An 18,220-nucleotide genomic window follows, 5' to 3' on the forward strand; every position below is an offset into this window, starting at 1 on the left:
TTTCTTAGTATAGTTTTAGCTTATGACGTGTTTGGAAGTCCTTGACCAAAAAAGCATTTCACCGAAATTCGACAAGGAATTCCACTACTAACCGACCGTTTTGATTATTTAGAATAGCTCGATGAATTTAGTAGATCCTTTTAGGAGGCCCTCAATAACAATAGATCAAACTTATCCTATTTTTACAGTGTGATGGCTGGCTACCCACGGACTAGCTTTACCTATTTTTTAAAAAATTGGGATCAATATTAGCAATTTTGTTCACGCAACGATAAACTAATTTTCATCTATAAAACTATGACACAATCGTACCTGAATGAACCAAATGTTGAATATATCGCACAATGGATCATCGGCGAATTCAATTTAATACTCCTCCGAGTCATATTACTTACGCTAATATAGTTATATCTAGACATATTTTAATTGTAGATATATATATTTTAGCATCAAGTAATATGGGTAGAGTACGAGAAATATAACCATGTTTTTACATAATCATTTTCAAGCGTCAACTAGACATAGGCTGGAATAATGGGCTGCTAGATTTTTTCTTGACCACGCATAGAAAACTTTATTAGGGCCCAAGCCTATTTATAACCTGAGCACTAGCAGGCTTTACAAAGCCGCACAAACACACGCAAAATATCTTGGGCTGAGGCCTGAGGACGAAAGGACATACGGTAGTAGCCACAGGATCGGACGACACACGATCAGTATTGGTCCTACTCCCGCTTAATTTAAGTTGTGTTAAGGCTGCTCATAGTGGGGAGTAACATAAGGTGGTGTCATGCATAAGTTACTAGTCTATGTTACTACCTTCATAGTGGAAAGTAACTTAGAGATGGTATCATGCAAAGTCTCATTTATTTGTTAGTAGACTCATTTTATCTTGGGGTGTGTGATGTTATGGTAACATAGCTGAATTCTGGCCTCTCTCTCTTTCTTCATTTATTCTTTATCTTAAGTATTGAAAAATACCTTGAAATGTGTGATATTACTACCTAAGTTACCTTTGTCCGATGCTCTGTCGTCTACTTAAAACAATTGAATAAACTTGAAGATGCTCAGTAGTGCATTCTTTTTTTCATTTAGATGCTCAGTAGTGCTAAATACAAGAAGCAGTAGGCAAACGATTTTTTTTTAATAATATCAAAACACATCGGTGAGCAAGAACACGGCCAGCAGACAGAAAAATGGAGAACGGCACCAGCCGCCAGGGGGACGACGGCGTGGGTGAGACCCGACCCCGGTGGCGCTTCTCCCGGCCATCAGTGGGTACGGGCCTGACGGCCGCCGGTAGCCTGAGCATCCGCGCGGTGATCGGCCGTCTCACCTCTTCCATCGACCCTTCCAGCACGCGCTCCGTCGTGCATCTCGCCCATGGCGACCCCACCGCCTCCGCCTGCTTCCAGACGGCGCCGGAAGCCGAGGACGCCGTCGTGGACGCGCTCCGGACCAGGGAGCACAACGGCTACTCCCGCAGCAGCGGCGAACCCCACGCGCGCAGGTGAGCAGCTCCGCCCACCCACCCACCCAATCTCCAGCATCCCAATCCTCGGACAGAGCATCTCATATCTCTTCGTGAAAACACAGTTCTGTTGCAGAGTACCTATCCCGAGATCTTCCCTACGACCTTTCACCAGATGATATTTACCTGACCTCCGGGTGCGTCCAGGCGATCGAGATCATGATCTCTGCTCTTGCCCAGCCTGGCGCTAACATCTTGCTTCCGAAACCTGGGTTTCCGTTGTACGAGGCGCGGACCACATTCAGCAATCTCGAGGATCGACATTTCGACCTCATGCCCGAGACAGGCTGGGAGGTAGACCTCGAGTCCGTGAAGGCTCTTGCTGATGACAACACTGTTGCGATTGTCATAATCAACCCTGGTAACCAGTGGCGGAGCATGGGCCGCATGGAAGACTGGGCCAGTTCACTACAGTAGTGCAAACAATGGGCCGAAAATGAGCTATTTGCTGTTATTAGGCTGAATTCGTGCCAAATACCAAAGGAATGCTAGAGAGAAGGGTGGGCCACGGCCCAGTATGGCCCACCCGTAGCGCCGCCACTGCTGGTAACCCTTGTGGGAGCGTGTACTCGCATGATCATTTAGCCCAAGTAAGCCTAACTTGTGTTCCTAGAAAAAACTAAGTCTACCATGTGTGTTCCCTGCTTTGCATCTGATGCAATTTGCACAACATTGTACTACTTTGTTTCCAATGAACAGATTGCAGAAACTGCCAGAGAGCTTGGCATATTGATAATTGCTGATGAGGTATATGCCCATTTGGCATTTGGGGATAGGCCTTTCATACCGATGGGTGTTTTTGCCAAGACAGCCCCAGTGATCACCTTGGGATCTATATCTAAGAGATGGCTTGTGCCTGGTTGGCGACTTGGCTGGATCGCAACATGTGACCCGGATGGCATCTTAAAGGAAGCCAAGGTGAACGTTTGATCTGTTTGATATGCATCTCCTGTTTTAAATGGTCTATCAGCTGCATATAGTTTGTGCACTTCATCCCCGTTTGGGTTGGGCGCTTCACGCTCCCTCTCGCTTGTTTTCTTTGGGGTTTCACCCAATCTTATGTTAAAATGAAAAGTTCAGGTCTCCTGTTTTAAATGTTCTATCAGCTGCATATAGTTTGCGCACTTCATCCCCGTATCAGTGTTGGGCGCTTCACGCTCCCACCCGTTTGTTTTAGAGTAAATTCCATTTTTTACCCTTATTTTATCATATGCGACAATAATTACCCCATTTAGTAGAAAGTTATCTGATTTACCCCATTTAGCGAAACACATGCCAATTCTTACCCCAATTAATTTTTTTCACCGTTCTACTTGGCCGCAACATGGCTTTGTACCTGTCTTCCGGCGCTAGTTAGTGATTCCAGTAGAGGATAGCGTGTAACCAACGTATACATACTTAAATAGACTATAACTATAGCATCACTAGCTACATAGCTAACTAGTCAGCGCTTAATTAGCTGCATCCAGAAAACAGAAAACGATGGTGTTGCAGCCGTTGTTAACAAAATTGATGCCTCCCACGAGCTCGGCACACAAGATCAGTACATGAGTTCGCCTATTTCGTTAATGGATGGGAGACCACTGCTAATGTCATGGTGCGATTGCTGTCAACACAACCGTGGCACCGACGAGCTCTTCAGTTTTCGTATATAGACGGCATAACTATGCTTAAGTTTAAATGTGGTAAGAATTAGCACAAGTTTCACTAAATGGGGTAAGAGTTGGCACAAATTTCGCTAAATGGGGTAAACAGGAAGAATTTCTACCAAATAGGGTAATTATTGTCACAAATGACAAACTAGAGGGTAAAACATGGAATTTACTCTTTGTTTTATTTCGGGTTTCATCAAATCTTATGATAAAATAAAAAGTTCAGGTGGGGGCTTTTGTCCCCCCCCCCCCCCCCTCCACCCCCAAATACTGGATTGCAATGTTGTCTGAATTCAGAATTCAGTGTCGCTGAATTATTATCCTTAGAAATTCAAAGCAGCATTTCGCATGTGATACTTACCTGTTCTTTCATACGAAATGCAGGCAGTGTCTACAATTGTTGAAATCTCTCGTACCCATTGTCTCTGAAAGGTCATATTCAATCTAATATGGTAACATGTTACTTGTGTTTATTTCTCCTAACAGGTTAACCAAGCAATTCAGAGCTATGCCAATATCTCAACAGATCCTGCAACATTTGTTCAGGTATAGGCCTTTTGATTTTCACTCATTTAAATAAAAATCCTTCATTTCCACATGTACTGTTTTGATAATAGCATCGTAGTCATGATCGTAAGTTTCCAGCATGTCTCTTATATTCTAAATATTTGTTTATCACAGGGAGCAGTCCCCCAAATTATTGCCAACACAAAGCAAGAGTACTTCAACAAAATTCTTGGTCTGTTAAGGAACTCATCGGATTTATTGTTCGGTAAAATAAAGGACATCAGGGGCATTACATGTCCGCACAAACCGGAGGGATCAATGTTTGTGATGGTAAGTGCACAAGTTAACATTCTCTAGATCAGTTGGTTGAGGTGTACTCTATTACAATGAGTATATAATTCTGATATTATGCTTGTTTTTCAGGTAAAGTTGGATCTCTCTTGCTTGGATGGCTTTTGCGATGATATAGATTTCTGCTGCACGCTGGCAAAAGAAGAATCTGTATTAGTTATGCCAGGTGAAGTTCCATACATCCTGAAAGTCGTTCTCCCAAAAAGAGTTTTACCAACAACATCAATTTGGAAAAATAAGTACGTAATGTTGCTGCTACTCCATTGCTCAAATCTGACCTGATGTACCTGAACATCTTGCAGGTACTGCACTAGGAATGAAGAATTGGGCTCGCATCACTTTCGCCATTGACCTACCATCTCTTGAAGATAGCCTTGAAAGGATCAAATCTTTCTGCGACAGGCATGGTAAAGTTGAAGCCTAGGCTCAAAGATGGTTGAACTTTTACACTGCTGTGGTGAATCGCCAGCTACGCGTTGGCTCGCCCTAGTGTTGTTTTCAATAATTACTTCTCTTGGTGTGACCGCAATGATGATTATTTAGCTTGTCACTCATATATTCGGGTGTACTATTCCTGATTGACTCAGACTGGATACACGACATGCTATTGTAAAATGTTGTAATCTGTAACCACTATTGGTTATTGATGATCTTAATACGATACGGGTTCTAAAATCATTTATTCAGATTGTGCCCTACAATACTGCGTGTCTGCATTTTTTGGGGATAAAAAACATATATATTAATACCATGATGATACCAAATACATGCAACAACATGATGCACACATCCGAAAATATAGAAATAGAAATAAAAATCCGCTGAAGCAATTAGAGACTCACATGACATATTGATGGTAGAGTAATGTCAAATAAGGTGACATTAACGATTTGCAAAGAACATTTCAGATTTGAACGATTCGATCTGATAACAACCTTTTCCACTGGCAAGCATGATCAATAGCACATATGTATATCTCATTATGATTAGTAAACAATTTCAGACTAGATTATTTGTATTCTAGTGCAAGTGGGAGACTGTTGAAGATAGTGTCATAGAGGCAAATAATAAAAAGAGCTCATTCTTATATTTTAATACTCCCTCCGTTCCTATATATAAGCCATATAGTTTTTTGAGAAAAATTCCAGAATATAAGGTTTATTGCGTTGCCCTACTTGTATGGACAATATTTTTGGAGATTTGATTAGGTTTACTTATCTTATGCAAAGTCCTCTATTAGCTCACGACAATTACTTACGGTTAACCCTAGCCAAACATGGTGTAATTTTTCCTAAATATGCGTTTCTTAATTTCCGTGCCAGAAATTATATGGCTTATATTTAGGACCGGAGGGAGTAGTTCATAATAAGTTTCATGCCATGCTATAACCTGTGGTGTGTAAATGAACCATATGGTCTCTAGTGAGCAAATATGAGAACTAGCTCATTGTGGTCATTCGATGATCAAGGCACTAGTGGAAAAGGCTCATCAGTGGCACACCATTTTGGAATTATGTGGTGCACGGAGGGTGTGCCACGAATTCACACCACAAAAATTTGAATTCTGTGGCGCACGGACCCATGCACCATAGAAAAGTGACATTTCTGTGGCGCACCAGGCAGGCACGCGCCACAAAAAACTTTCTGTGGCGCACCTAGCGGTGGTGCGCCACAATTTTTTTAAAAATGGCGGCGGCCAGATCAAGATCTGGGGCCACCGGAATTTCGCCGGATTTTTTTTTTTGAAATTTGCCAGAGGTCGCCGGAGGTGGGTGGGAGGGATGGGTTGAGGTGGGTGGAGGAGGCCGACCGAAGGTGGTGGGTGTGTGGAGGAGGAGGAGGCCGGTCGGAGGTGGAGGAAGAGGAGGTCGGTCGGAGGTGGTGGGTGGGTGGGTGGAGGAGGAGGAGGCGGGTCGGAGGTGGTAGGTGGGTGGAGGAGGAGGAGGCCAGCCGAAGGGGTCGCCGGAGGTGGGAGAGGAGAGGTTCGCCAGAGGAAGAGGGGAGGAGGTCGCCGGGTGGAGGAGAGGAGGGAGGAGGGAGAAGTGGAGGAGAGGAGGTGAGAAGGGGAAGTGGAAGAGAAGTTGAAGTGGAGAAGTGGAGGAGAGAAGGAGGAGGCGCCACCGAAATTCATTCCAGCCTATTTTTTTCGAATTTTAAATTTTTGCAAGAAAAAATCTTGACTTTGCCAAAACTTTTTTCTCTTTTAGAATTTTCCGATTCTAAAAATTGGGTAAACGGGTAAACCCGGGTGAATTCAAATGTAGAATTTTCTCCCGGGCATTTTGATATATTGTGCTTTTTTTCCGAGTTCGTATGCAACTAGAAATCCTGTTTTACCGATACACCATGCAATTTTGCAAAAAAAGAAGTTGAAATTCATGTTTGTTAATTTTCATTAAAACTAGATGACATAATACATGGGCACCTCGAAGGATTTTATTTTTTAAATTTTCTATCTATTTCTTCTGTATTTTACAAAGCAAAAAAAACCCAAAAAACTTCTGTGGCGCATGGGTAGCTCCATGCGCCACAGAAATGCTTCTTTCTGTGGGCATTTGGCCACATGTGCCACAGAAAGACGACATTTTTGTGGCGCATCCAGCTCCACGCGCCACATAAATACCCAGAATTGGTCAACCCAATAATTGGTCGCGGGGCCCACCAGATTTCTGTGGCGCATGGAGAGTTGGTGCGCCACAGAAATGTCAAATTCTGTGGCGCATGCAGAGTTGGTGCGCCAAAAAATTGCCATTATTGAGTGGCACACGTGCCCAGGTGCGGCACAGATTTTTTTTGTGGCTCATGGTTATTTGGTGCGCCACAAAAAGGCATTCCACCTATAGCTTTTTTCCTAAGTGATGTTTCCCGGTCATGGACATACACGTCATTTGACAATTGAATCATATCACTAGGTGAATGATATGATGGACATACCCAATATATAAATATTATAACATGATCAAAGTTCAACGTTGCAATGTTTATGAAAGCATAGTGACCTAATCATTAGACCGTGAGATAATATCCAATCACTATCACCGGAGGCTGCTTTGACCGCATCAATTGTAACACCATAACATGGTGATCATAAAGGTGTTGTTCGTATGTTCAAGGTATGGGTTGAGGCGTATGTATCAAGAGTGAGATTTTTTCATCCGCATGACGGACAAATGCTCTGGGCCCACTCGGTGAGATTACATCCAAGTTGTGCATCACATGACTAGGTCATGAGGATGGAATCACACGGGAACGAGTTGACTAACCTTGTCGGTAATGAGATAGAACTAGGTATAATGATACAAAAAATCATATCCCGGACGAGTGCCAGTATCAAAGTAACAAACGGAATAAGACTCAACGTAATGGTTTAAACGGTGATATTCTTCATGGAATTCACAGGGGGCACTATGGGCATCCCAATCCCGCTATTGATCATTGGCTGGAGAGGTGTCTTGGTCATGTCTGAGTATTCCCGAACTGTAGGGTAAGCGTTTAAGGCTTGGCGATGCTTAGAGATCGTTTTGGAAATTGTAATCACCGGAGAAATCGGGAGAGAGAACCAGAAAGGGTTCTTGGAGAATCCGTGGAGTGGTCAGGGATGTGTCTCGAATCATTGGCAATTAAATAATATGTATTATATATTAATTATTATTCAATTTTACAATTTATTTAATTAAGTAAGGCTTCTCACCTTAATTGGGCCCACCCGGATGGGGAGCCCATTAAGGGGGGTGGCCGGCCACACCATGGGCCAGGAAGGGGGGCCAGCCGGGCCAAGGTGGGGGGAGGGCGGGACATGGTGGCCAGCCGCACCACCTCCCTCCTTTAGTCCCACATTGCCTAGCCACACCCTCCCCGTCCCCTTCCTCCTATATATAGTGGAGGCACGTGGAGAAAAGGATACACACATAAATCTCTCAAGGCCCCCTTGCCCAGGGTGCCTATCTCTCGCGATTCTCTCTTGAGTGTGGATCCTTGAAGGGTTGCGCATGGAGGGAGTCAACTCCACCCAGTACGTGGGAGCGTTGCTGGGATTCCGATCCAGAAGATGTACTTCCGCAATCATAGCTGGATCAAGAGGTTCAGGAGTCTTCGCCAACACCGTACGTGTGCAAATCTACGAGGTGCTACACTTGCGGCACTCGATATCGTACGAGGAGGATTGAACAAGACCCCGAGGTCGGCGACGAGTACGACTACATCAACCATGTTCTAGTTGAACATCAACCGCTTTCGATCTACGAGGGTACGTCACCGAAACCATCTCCGTTACAACATTACTCTTAGATAGATTTGAGCAATCGAAGTACCCTAGTTAGAATTTTTTGTTTTCTGCTATGAACCCCTACCGTCCACTAGCCCAGGAGGGGTCACATGAGCCGAGGGAGTGCAGCCCAACCCTTCATGGGCCTGGTGCACCATGCCCAAGGCCTAGCCGGCCACCCCTATTGTATAAGAGAGAACCCCTAAAAAAGGTCATGGGACAATTCGGGGGTGGTGGTGGGGGGCATTCCGCCTCCATGCGCACCTAAGATGCACTCTAGAGGGGAAGGGGGCCAAGGACAACCTTAGCCGCACCCTCCTTCTATAAATAGAGACGAGGGGCGGGGGACGTCCACGCCCTTCCACCACAACCCTAGTCGCGACCCTCTCCTCCTCCCTCTTCTCATGCACGTGCTTAGGCGAAGCCCTGCATGATTTCTTCTCCATAACCACTACCACGATGTCGTGCTGCTTGGATTTATTGAGGATCTACTACATCAGTTGCCCGCTGGAACGGGGATAGGACGTCATCATCCACACTGTGTGTGTGCTTGAGTACGGGTGCTGCCCGCTTGCAGCACCGAAAGGATGTTCACCGCGATCTTGAGGTCGGCACGTGAACGACATCATCTACGGGTGTTGTGGGTATACTTCATGGGTGTACCATCGACAGTGCCTAGATCCGGCAAGCCCGGGTGGCCCATAGACGGTGATGAGGCATGTGGCCCATCGGGCGGCCCAGTTGCTGTTGATCATGAAGGAAGAAGTCCAGCCCAGGATCAGCAGGCCGGATCCGTACCGACGTAGGAGTGACCCGGATCCATGGAGGCCCATGAGGGACCCGGATCCAGGACGACGAGTATGGAAGGCGGATCCGTGGCGTGCACGGCAAGATATTGTACCGTAGCTAGGCTATCTGTAATCCGGCTAGGACTCTCCATGTAAACCCTAGATCCGTGCGCCTTTATAAGCCGGATCCCGGGAGCCCTAGGGGCACAACCACAACTCATTGTAACAACGCGAAAGCGCCGCATAATTCCGGACAAGCGGCGGTAGGCCCTGTCATCGTGCGGGTGTTCGAAGGCTGGGTAACTCGCGTACCACCGTCCCGAGAGCACTCCGCCCTATGGCCCCTACTTCTTCTCCCCTCGTGAGGATCCCTCCTCCGAGGTACCGTCGATTAGGCAACGACGGTTGGCGCCCACCGTGGGGCTGTGGCGTACGGAGGCCGGAACCGGGAGGGTTCCACCATGGGAAGCTACGACGACACCATCGCTGTGGGGCGCGTCCTTTACGCCGGAAATCTGCCGATCGTCCCTCCGGATGAGTGCTGGATTCCGGCTAGAACAAACCCCGTCAAGCTCTCCATCGTCCCAATTGGCGGCATACACATCTTCATCGGGAAACCGTCGATTCCGACGGAAACCCGCCGGTAGTAACGCAGACGCGACCGCCGCAGAGCTGGACGTCGTCCGCGAAGATCCGATCTGAGACGCAGAGCTTCCCAAGGAAGATTCCGCCTCGGATCCGGAAATTTCAAAGCCCACCCAATCCGCCCACGAGCAGAAACAAAGGTGGAAGACCAATGCAGATCCGCACAGGTCTCCAGTGTGTTAGAAAAGCAGAGGTGCCACTTCGTACACTTCTTGGCCCATACCGCGGAACCGCCCCTCAAGAAGACGGAGCTGGTCCTGAGCGGGAAGAGGCACCGGAACACAACGCGGATCCGGATCGGCTGAGCTTGTCGGAGAGAGCGAGACTGCGGTTGAAGAGTCGATTTTGGGCAACCTGAGCCCAATTTCCGGAGATACTCCCTCTACGGAATCTGATGACTTCGTTCGCAAGATAAGGGAATACGGATACGGTGATCAGCCCGAGGTCGACTCCGCCCAGCCTAAGCGAGGTTCTAAACGGTAGCAGCGCTGGGACAAGGCGGATCCGGAGACCAAGTCAGCCAATCGACCCCCAACCATCCCATCAAGGATCTCCAATGTCTCGGGTGCGACCCCAAAGGGATTCTCCCTCGGAGGAAATCTTGTCGGCGGAGGAGGTGGCCGCGCGAGCAGTTCTTAACACACCTATAACCCCGGGCGACGCCGCGGATCCGGAGGCCCTAGAGACCGCCGAAAGGAAATGCTGGCCACAGCCAAGAGGCTCGCCGATACCGAAGCTGCGTTAAGGATAGGAAGGGCAGATCATGCAGCACAGACGGAAAACTTCGAGAGACGGGACCGCGAGATTGCGCCACACTCGAGCTGGTCAAGAACATGAGGGCTGAGTGGGAGGTAAAGATGACCTATGCGCGAGCGGAGGCCGATCGAATTGTTAGAGAAGCAATTCCGCCTCGCAGAATACCCTTCAACACGCCCGCAGATCACCAGCCACTGGAAACTCCAAAGGACAACATGCAGAAAGCAGCGGAATTGCTGAAGAAGAAGGATGAAGAAGTTGACATCAACTATCTCTGCACACTTGTCGCTTCGACAATGCAGCAGAGCAAGCGAATACTTCGCGCAGGTTGGAATCCAATCCGGATAATCGTGTATCTACCGCGCGAGAAGGACGACGAATCGCACACCGGATCCTCGGAGCGCGAGAAGAAGGGCCGGGAGCACCCAAATCCGATCCCCGTTCCGTCACGAGACGCCTCCGTCGGATCCAAGGAAGGGAAAGGACGCGATGTACTCCGGAAGAGACAAATACCGCAACCCCTCACCTCCACCCAACGGTTACCCGCGACCCCCTCGCCGCCGTAGTCCAGCCGGAAACACCAGGCCCATAGGGCATGGTGCGCTTGTTATCCGCGACAACGTGCTGCCAAGAAACGAAACAGGAGCGCTCGCCGGAACCTCGCCGGAATCAGAACAATGTTCATGAGCCCGAGCCCGGGAGGAGTCGGAATGAAGACCGCGGTCGAGCCTCGCGAACCGCGATCCGGAACCTCGCAGGAGCCGCGACCCGGAGAACCTCGCAGAGCCGCGACCCGCAGCCTCGTCGGAGCCGTGACCCGGAGCCTCGCCGGAACGACCGGGGCAGCCGGCGCCAAGGCGAAGGCAGCCACGGGAGCCGGAGTCGGCACCAGGAAGGCCGAGGAGATTCGGATGGCGGAAGCAAGAAGTCAGACCGCCCACCTCGCGGGTCTCCCTCACCACCACCTAGCGGTGGCGGCGGAGGTGGAGGCGGAGGCAATGGCCGGAGATCTTGCTCTCGCTCAAAGTCTCCTCGCCACGGCTCCGCGCGACGCACGGGACCGCCTTAACGAGTACGAGAACCGACTACATTGGTCCGAAGTGCTTTGGCGGGATGATTCGAGAGGAACCAAAGCCAAGGATGAACCTCAAGCTACCCGGAAATCTGAAGCATTACGATGGCACCGAAAGGCCGGATACCTGGATTGAGGATTACTATAATGCTTTGTAACCTTCGCCGGAGGAACCCCTAACATCGCCTGCCGCATGCTTGGTTGTACCTTGTAGGTCCAGCCCGGATCCGGCTCGGCGACCTTGAGAAGAATTCCATCTTTTGCTGGTTCGACACGAAGAACGCTTTTGAGAAACACTTCAGGGGCACCTACAAGAGACCTGCCACAACAAGCGACTGCAGAGCATGCATCCGGAAGAAGGGCGAAACATCGAGGAACTTCCTCACCCGATGGTTGGCATGCGAGAACGAGTGCGAGAACGTCGACAACCGCACAGCAATGCACGCCTTCATTGGGGGCTTGCAGCGAGGAGGATTGCTGCGACACAAGCTAACTTGCTTGGTCAATGCAAATAAATTGACGTTGGATGACATGATCACCATCGCTAGCGATCACACTGCCGCCGATGACGACGCGGCGGTGATCTCGCAGCTACGACAATCCCCACTGCACCAACAAAAGAAGAACCGTGACAACGGCGGCAGCGGCAGCCATAAGCGCAAGAACCACGATGACCAGAAGAGTGGCGGATCCGAGATGGTCGCCATGGCGTTTCAACGCGGAGGTCCGGGAGGCGGAAGAGGACGCGGACGCGGAAGCGGAGCCGGCGGGGGTCGGCGGCATACCTCCGAGGTCACCTTCTTTGCCGGATCCCGCGCACCGCAAACCTATGAGGAGTACGAGAGACATGCCTGCCTGGCCCATACGGATCCGGTTACAGGGAAGTCCACTCATACTAACCGCAGCGCAAGTGGGTCAATGATCTAAAGAACGACCCGGAGGCCGGATACAAGCGCGCCGGAAGCACCGCCCTCGCGGAAAAGGTGGCAAGGGCAAGAACAAAGACAAGGAGGACGATAGTTCCGAGGCGATGGATGAGGATGATAACTCGCCGGATCCCAAGGCAGGAGCCGCAGGTAAATCCAATCCATTCGACAAAAAGAGCGTGGGGGCTTACCACACTTTCCTCGGAACCCCAACGACGCGCCTCCAAGTCGGCTACCGGATCCTGAACGCCATAGTTCCGGCTGTGCATGATACGTCAGGTGGTCGGAAATTCCGTGCACATTTGATCGGAAGGATCATCCCGCAATTGTGCCAAAGGAATGCTACGCCTTGGTTGTAAGTCCCCGCATAGACGGGTATGACTTCTCCAAGTGCCTCATGGATGGCGGAGCCAGCTTGAACATCATGTACTGGAGACTCTAGAGCGGATGAACCTCACCAAGGAATAGCTCAAACATAGCACCACCGAGTTTCATGGTGTGGTTCCGGAGTAAGAAGGCAAACTCCCTCGGCGACATCACACTTCCCGTGGCTTTTGGCGACGTTCATAATTTCCGCGAAGAGAAGATCACGTTTGAAGTTGTGCCCTTCAAGAGCTCCTACCACGTCATCTTGGCGGGCCCACCTACCACAAGTTCCACGCAAGAGCGTGCTACATCTACAACAAGCTCAAGATTCCGGGTCCTAAAGGTATGATTACCGTATCAGGAGACTACAAAAAGGCTCATGAGTGCGAGTTAGGCGAAGCCGCCTTCGCAGAGTACGTGATATCCGGAGAAGAGGCTGAAAGGCTACTGAGCCGCGGTGGATCCGACCGAGATGCAGACCACCAAGAAGCAGATCTCCGAGCGAGAAAACCTCCTTCAAGCCCGCGATAGAAACCAAGAAGCATGACCTCATTCCAGGTGACTCTTCCAAGCAGGTTTCGATCGGAGCCAACATGGACCCCAAATAGGAAAGCGCGCTCGTCGAGTTCCTCCGCGCTAACATGGATATCTTCGCATGGCAACCTTCGACATGTCCGGAGTACCTAGGGAACTCGCGAGCACTACCTCAACATAAATCCGGGGGCCAAACCGGTGAAGCAAGCTATGCGACGCTTTGGAGATAAGAAGCGCCGCGCCATAGGAATGGAACTAGCAAAGTTACTAGAAGCAGGTTTTGTAATAGAAGTTATCCACACCGATTGGGTCGCGAATCCCGTCCTTGTACCCAAAAAGAACAACTGAAATACTAAGAATGTGCATCGATTACTACGGCTTGAACAAGCATTGCCCGAAGGATCCGTTCCCCTTGCCGCGCATTGACCAAGTCATTGATTCGACGGCGGGGCGGAACTTACGTGTTTTCTTGATGCGTATTCCGGGTATCATCAGATCCGGATGAAGGAATCCGACCAAAAGGCGACTTCATTCATTACCCCGTTCGGTACTTACTGCTATGTTACTATGCCCTTTGGTTTGAAAAATGCAGGTGCTACCTACCAACGTACGATGCGGCGGTGCTGAAGGACCAAATCGGCGGAACGTGCACGCTTACGTCGACGACATCGCGGTCATGACCCGGAAAGGATCCGACTTGATCAGCGACCTCACGAAACCTTCGACAACCTCCGCAGGTACAAGATGATGTTAAATCCGGCTGAAGTGCGTTTTTGGCGTGCCAGCCGGAAATCTCGTTGGCTTCATAGTCTCTCACGGAGGCATTGAGGTTAACCGGAAAAGATCAAGGCAATCCTGTGTATCAAAAGGCCAACTTGTCTCAAAGATGTGCAACGACTAACTGGTTGTGTCGCAGCAATCGATGAGGTTTGTTAGCCGTCTTGGCGAGAAGGCACTACCTCTGTACAAGGCTGCTGAAGAAAACAGAGACAAATTTATGCAGGACGACGCAGCTGATGCAGCTCTTCGAGGGTTGAAGGAAATACTCACCTCCCCGCCTATCTTGGCAGCTCCGGTAGAGTCGAGCCAATGCTCCTTTATCCGGCAGCTACCAACAAGGTCGTCGACCTCGTCATTGTGGTGGAGCGAAAGGAAGAAGGTCATGAGTATGACGTCCAGAGACCTGTCTACTACATTAGCGAGTCTTGACGGAATCAAAACAGAGATATCCTCACTTTCGAAGCTAGCTTATGGCGTGTTCCTAGGCAGCCGGAAGCTGAGGCATTATTTCCAAGAGCATCCCGATGTGATCGTGAGCAAGGCTCCGCTGTCAACAATTCTCAACAACGCTGACGCAACAGGACGTACGGCTAAATGGGGCATCGAATTATACGCCTTCGACATCGCTTACAAGCCAAGGACTGCGGTAAAATCCCAGGTTACGGCAGATTTTGTTGCAGATTGGATGAAGCTCCGGATGCAAGTACGGAGCCGGAACCGAGAGACATGGGTTATGCACTTCGATGGATCCAAGCAGCATCAAGGCTCAGGAGCCGGAGTCACCCTGAAATCCCCTACCGGAGAAGAACTGCAGTATGTTCTGCAGATCCACTTCGAAGCTACTAACAACATGGCGGAATATGAGGCTCTACTACACGGTCTGCGCATCGCTAAGGAAATGGGGATCAAGCACATCATATCTTGTGGAGATTCCGACCTGGTGGCACGACAAGTAGCCGGAACACAGGAACGCGAAATTCCGTCATGGCGGCCTACAGAGATGAAGTTGACGAGATCGCCAAGAGCTTCCTCGGATACGAAGTCAAATACGTCAGGAGAGACGATAACACAGCGGCAGACATGCTATCCAAGCTCGGATCCGGCAGGAAACCAATTCCGCCTGGCATTTTCCTGGAGCATCTCCGGATACCCTCAGTTAAGGGCGCTAACCGGAAAACCCCGAGGTGGCGGTGTCTCCGGCTAGGGAAGTGATGGCTATCATTCCGGCTTGGACCCAGCCTTTCCTGGACTACCTCATCGATCAGAAGTTGCCAGAGGACGAGGTCCTCGCACGACAGATCGTCAGACGAGCAAGAACCTACACAATAGTTGATGGTCAGCTCTACAAACGAAGTGCAGCAGGGGTATTTCTTAAATGCGTCTCCAACCAAGATGGCATTGAAATCCTCAGAGAGATCCACGCAGGGGATTGCGGGCATCACGCCGCTCCCAGATCACTCATTGCAAAAGCTTTTCGGTTGGGTTTCTATTGGCTTCTGACTAAAGAAGACGCTGATAAAATAGTCAAGACCTGCCGCGGTTGTCGGTACTACGCTACTCAACCAAACGCTCCAGCCAAGAGCTGAAGACCATACCTATCACCTGGCCATTTGCGGTCTGGGGGCTCGATATGGTTGGTAAGTTAAAAAGATCATCTCCTGGCGGTTTTGAGTACCTCCTGGTCGCTGTTGACAAGTTCAGCAAATGGATCGAGGCCAAGCCAGTGAGAAAAGCCGACGGTGCTACGGCACTAAAATTCGTCTGCAGCCTCGTGATGAGATTTGGCATCCCACACAGCATAATCACAGATAATGGCACGAACTTCGCTCAAGGAGAATTGAGGGATTATTGTGAAACAATGGGGATACGACTGGACCTCGCATCTGTGGCTCATCCACAGTCCAATGGTCAGGTTGAAAGGGCTAACGGCCTAATATTATCAGGAATTAAACCACGCCTTGAAGGACCGGCTGCGACGAGCAGGCTAGACTTGGGCTGATGAGTTGGAAGCTGTTACGTGGAGTTTACGAACTACCCCTAACAGATCAACGGGGTTTACCCCTTTTTCTGGTATACGGATCCAAAGCCGTGCTTCCCTCCGACATCATCCACGATTCACCGCGAGTTTCCGCCTACAATGAAGAAACAGCTGACGAGGCCAGACAGCTATCTGTGGACCTGATCGAGGAAGCTCGGAACTTAGCTGACCAGAGATCCGCCATCTATCAGCAAAAGCTCCGACGTTATCACGATCGTCGAGTTCGGAAACGCTCCTTCATGGCGGGAGACCTGGTCCTCCGCCTTCGACGAGTGAAAGACCATAAGCTGCAATCTCCATGGGAAGGACCCTTCGTCGTTAGCAAAGTGCTTCATAACGGGTCGTATTACCTTGTTGATTTCCGCGAGCTAAGGGATAGACACGCTAACTGGCACCGGAAGCATAGCGTGAGGATCGGATGACATCTACGATGAAACAGATCGCCCTTGGAATATCGCACAGACTACGTCCTTTCTACACTTAGCATATATTTTTTCCGAGTTCTAAACTCTGTAATAGTTATACATGATCAATGAAATAAAGCTTCGGTTCACTCTTTGAGTCTTTTACCTCCTTTACTTGTTCATTTTAGATCGTGTATGTTTTTTCCGACTAAAACCGCAGAGCTGGATATTTCCGCCTAGGCGTGTATGAAAGTTGTGATTTTCAAAATCGTCCTTTAGGACGTAAGCTTAAGTTTTCTGATTAAGTTGTTATCTGTTGCGAACTCGTGGATTCCTAGTAGCGATTTCCGGCACCTATGCACAGGGGCTTGTTTCCGCGGTTATGGACGGACTGCCATTGGGCTTCGTCGCCGGCGGCGGCGTTTCCGGCTAAGGTTTTCCGGCTCGTGGAAGGTCAAGCGGGCAAGCCGGAAAATAACGAAGTCAGCACTTGCTTTCCGACATAAAACGAAACATGCACATAATACTTAACGGATAGCGGGATAAGTGTTTCCGCCCCATGCATAATCATTTCGTTCCTAGCTACTTAAGAATTTAAAGTCTTATTACAAACCCTCGGCTGGGGCCAAAATGATGCAACTTGTTTCATTGTTTCAAACAGGAACTCTACTCGGAGTCCTCCTCTTGATTGATGGTAGGCTGGAGCCGTCGTCGCTGCCGCCGGATCCGGCTTCAGTCGTCTCCGAGTTTTCTCCGGAGTGCTCATTCTTGGACCCGGATCCTTCCCCATAATACTGCGGCTCCTTTGCTTCCTCCTCTGCATCGGAAAAACCTTCGGGCAGATTGTGCTTGTTGTACCGAACGAGTGATCCACTCGCCCGACAAACAGCTCTTCATAGCCTTCGATTTCCGCGAGGAGGGCGCTCATGTCGGAACTCTCGGGGGCTCAGCGTGCAACTTGCGCCGAGGTTGAGTGAGGGAAGAAAGCCTTGCAGGTGGCCAAGACTAAGGAGGCGGCTCCGCGTCTTGAAGACTTCTGCCGGTCCTTGATGAACTCCGGCACTGTCGCATGAGTTTGGTCATCGTGTCGATGAGCGTGGTTTTGGCCTTCTTCAGCGACAGAGCCGTGGCGATTCCGCGACAGGCTCCAAACAGCGCATCAATTGAGATCCGCGCTTCATCGTACGCCTCCGTCCTCGTCAGGTTTGAGTCCTTTGTCCACTCAAAGCCGAGGCTTGCTGTGAAAGAGAGAGGTTCAGTTCCGTCAGAGAAAACATGCAAGGTGGTCGGAGCAACGACGCGGAAAAATGCTTACGAAAGATAAGCTTGTCAATGGCTTCCGCCTCCGCTTCTAGGGCTTTGTTCTTGGCAATTATGGAGAGCACGCGGCCTTGGCTTTTCTCCAGCTTGTCGATCAGTTCCGCCTTCTCACGGGCATGCTTCTCGGAGAGCTCCTTCCTCGCCTCAGTCTCTTTGCTTGAAGATTCTTTCATGAAGTTTTGGAGGGACTCGTTCTCCGCCTCAAGCACCTTGACCTTGGCGGATAGTTCATCAAGCGAGGAATGCTTGGCAGTTTCTTCTGAAAGCAGAATTGAACATGTTATGCA

The 18,220-nt window shown here is 49.6% G+C and overlaps 1 protein-coding gene across 1 annotated transcript; it reads left to right on the top strand.

The window, feature by feature from the left end:
* The first annotated feature begins 1,147 nt into the window (after positions 1-1,147).
* LOC127317529 (nicotianamine aminotransferase 1) lies at positions 1,148-4,727 on the top strand. Its single transcript, XM_071823146.1, has 8 exons — positions 1,148-1,510; positions 1,597-1,889; positions 2,075-2,121; positions 2,231-2,449; positions 3,670-3,729; positions 3,865-4,020; positions 4,114-4,207; positions 4,344-4,727. The coding sequence occupies exons 1-8, from the start codon at positions 1,197-1,199 to the stop codon at positions 4,463-4,465; spliced, it is 1,305 nt and encodes a 434-aa protein (XP_071679247.1). The 5' UTR covers positions 1,148-1,196; the 3' UTR covers positions 4,466-4,727.
* The last annotated feature ends 13,493 nt before the right edge of the window (positions 4,728-18,220 follow it).

This window comes from Lolium perenne, chromosome 7 (genome assembly GCF_019359855.2).
Source record: "Lolium perenne isolate Kyuss_39 chromosome 7, Kyuss_2.0, whole genome shotgun sequence".
In the NCBI taxonomy this organism is placed as follows: domain Eukaryota; kingdom Viridiplantae; phylum Streptophyta; class Magnoliopsida; order Poales; family Poaceae; genus Lolium; species Lolium perenne.

Bases quoted from the DNA above. Each gene is read 5' to 3' on its own strand.
- LOC127317529 (XM_071823146.1), top strand. From the start codon at position 1,197: ATGGAGAACGGCACCAGCCGCCAGGGGGACGACGGCGTGGGTGAGACC. The intron at 2,450-3,669 runs GTGAACGTTTGA...TTCTCCTAACAG, and splicing joins GCATCTTAAAGGAAGCCAAG to GTTAACCAAGCAATTCAGAG. The intron at 4,021-4,113 runs GTAAGTGCACAA...CTTGTTTTTCAG, and splicing joins AGGGATCAATGTTTGTGATG to GTAAAGTTGGATCTCTCTTG.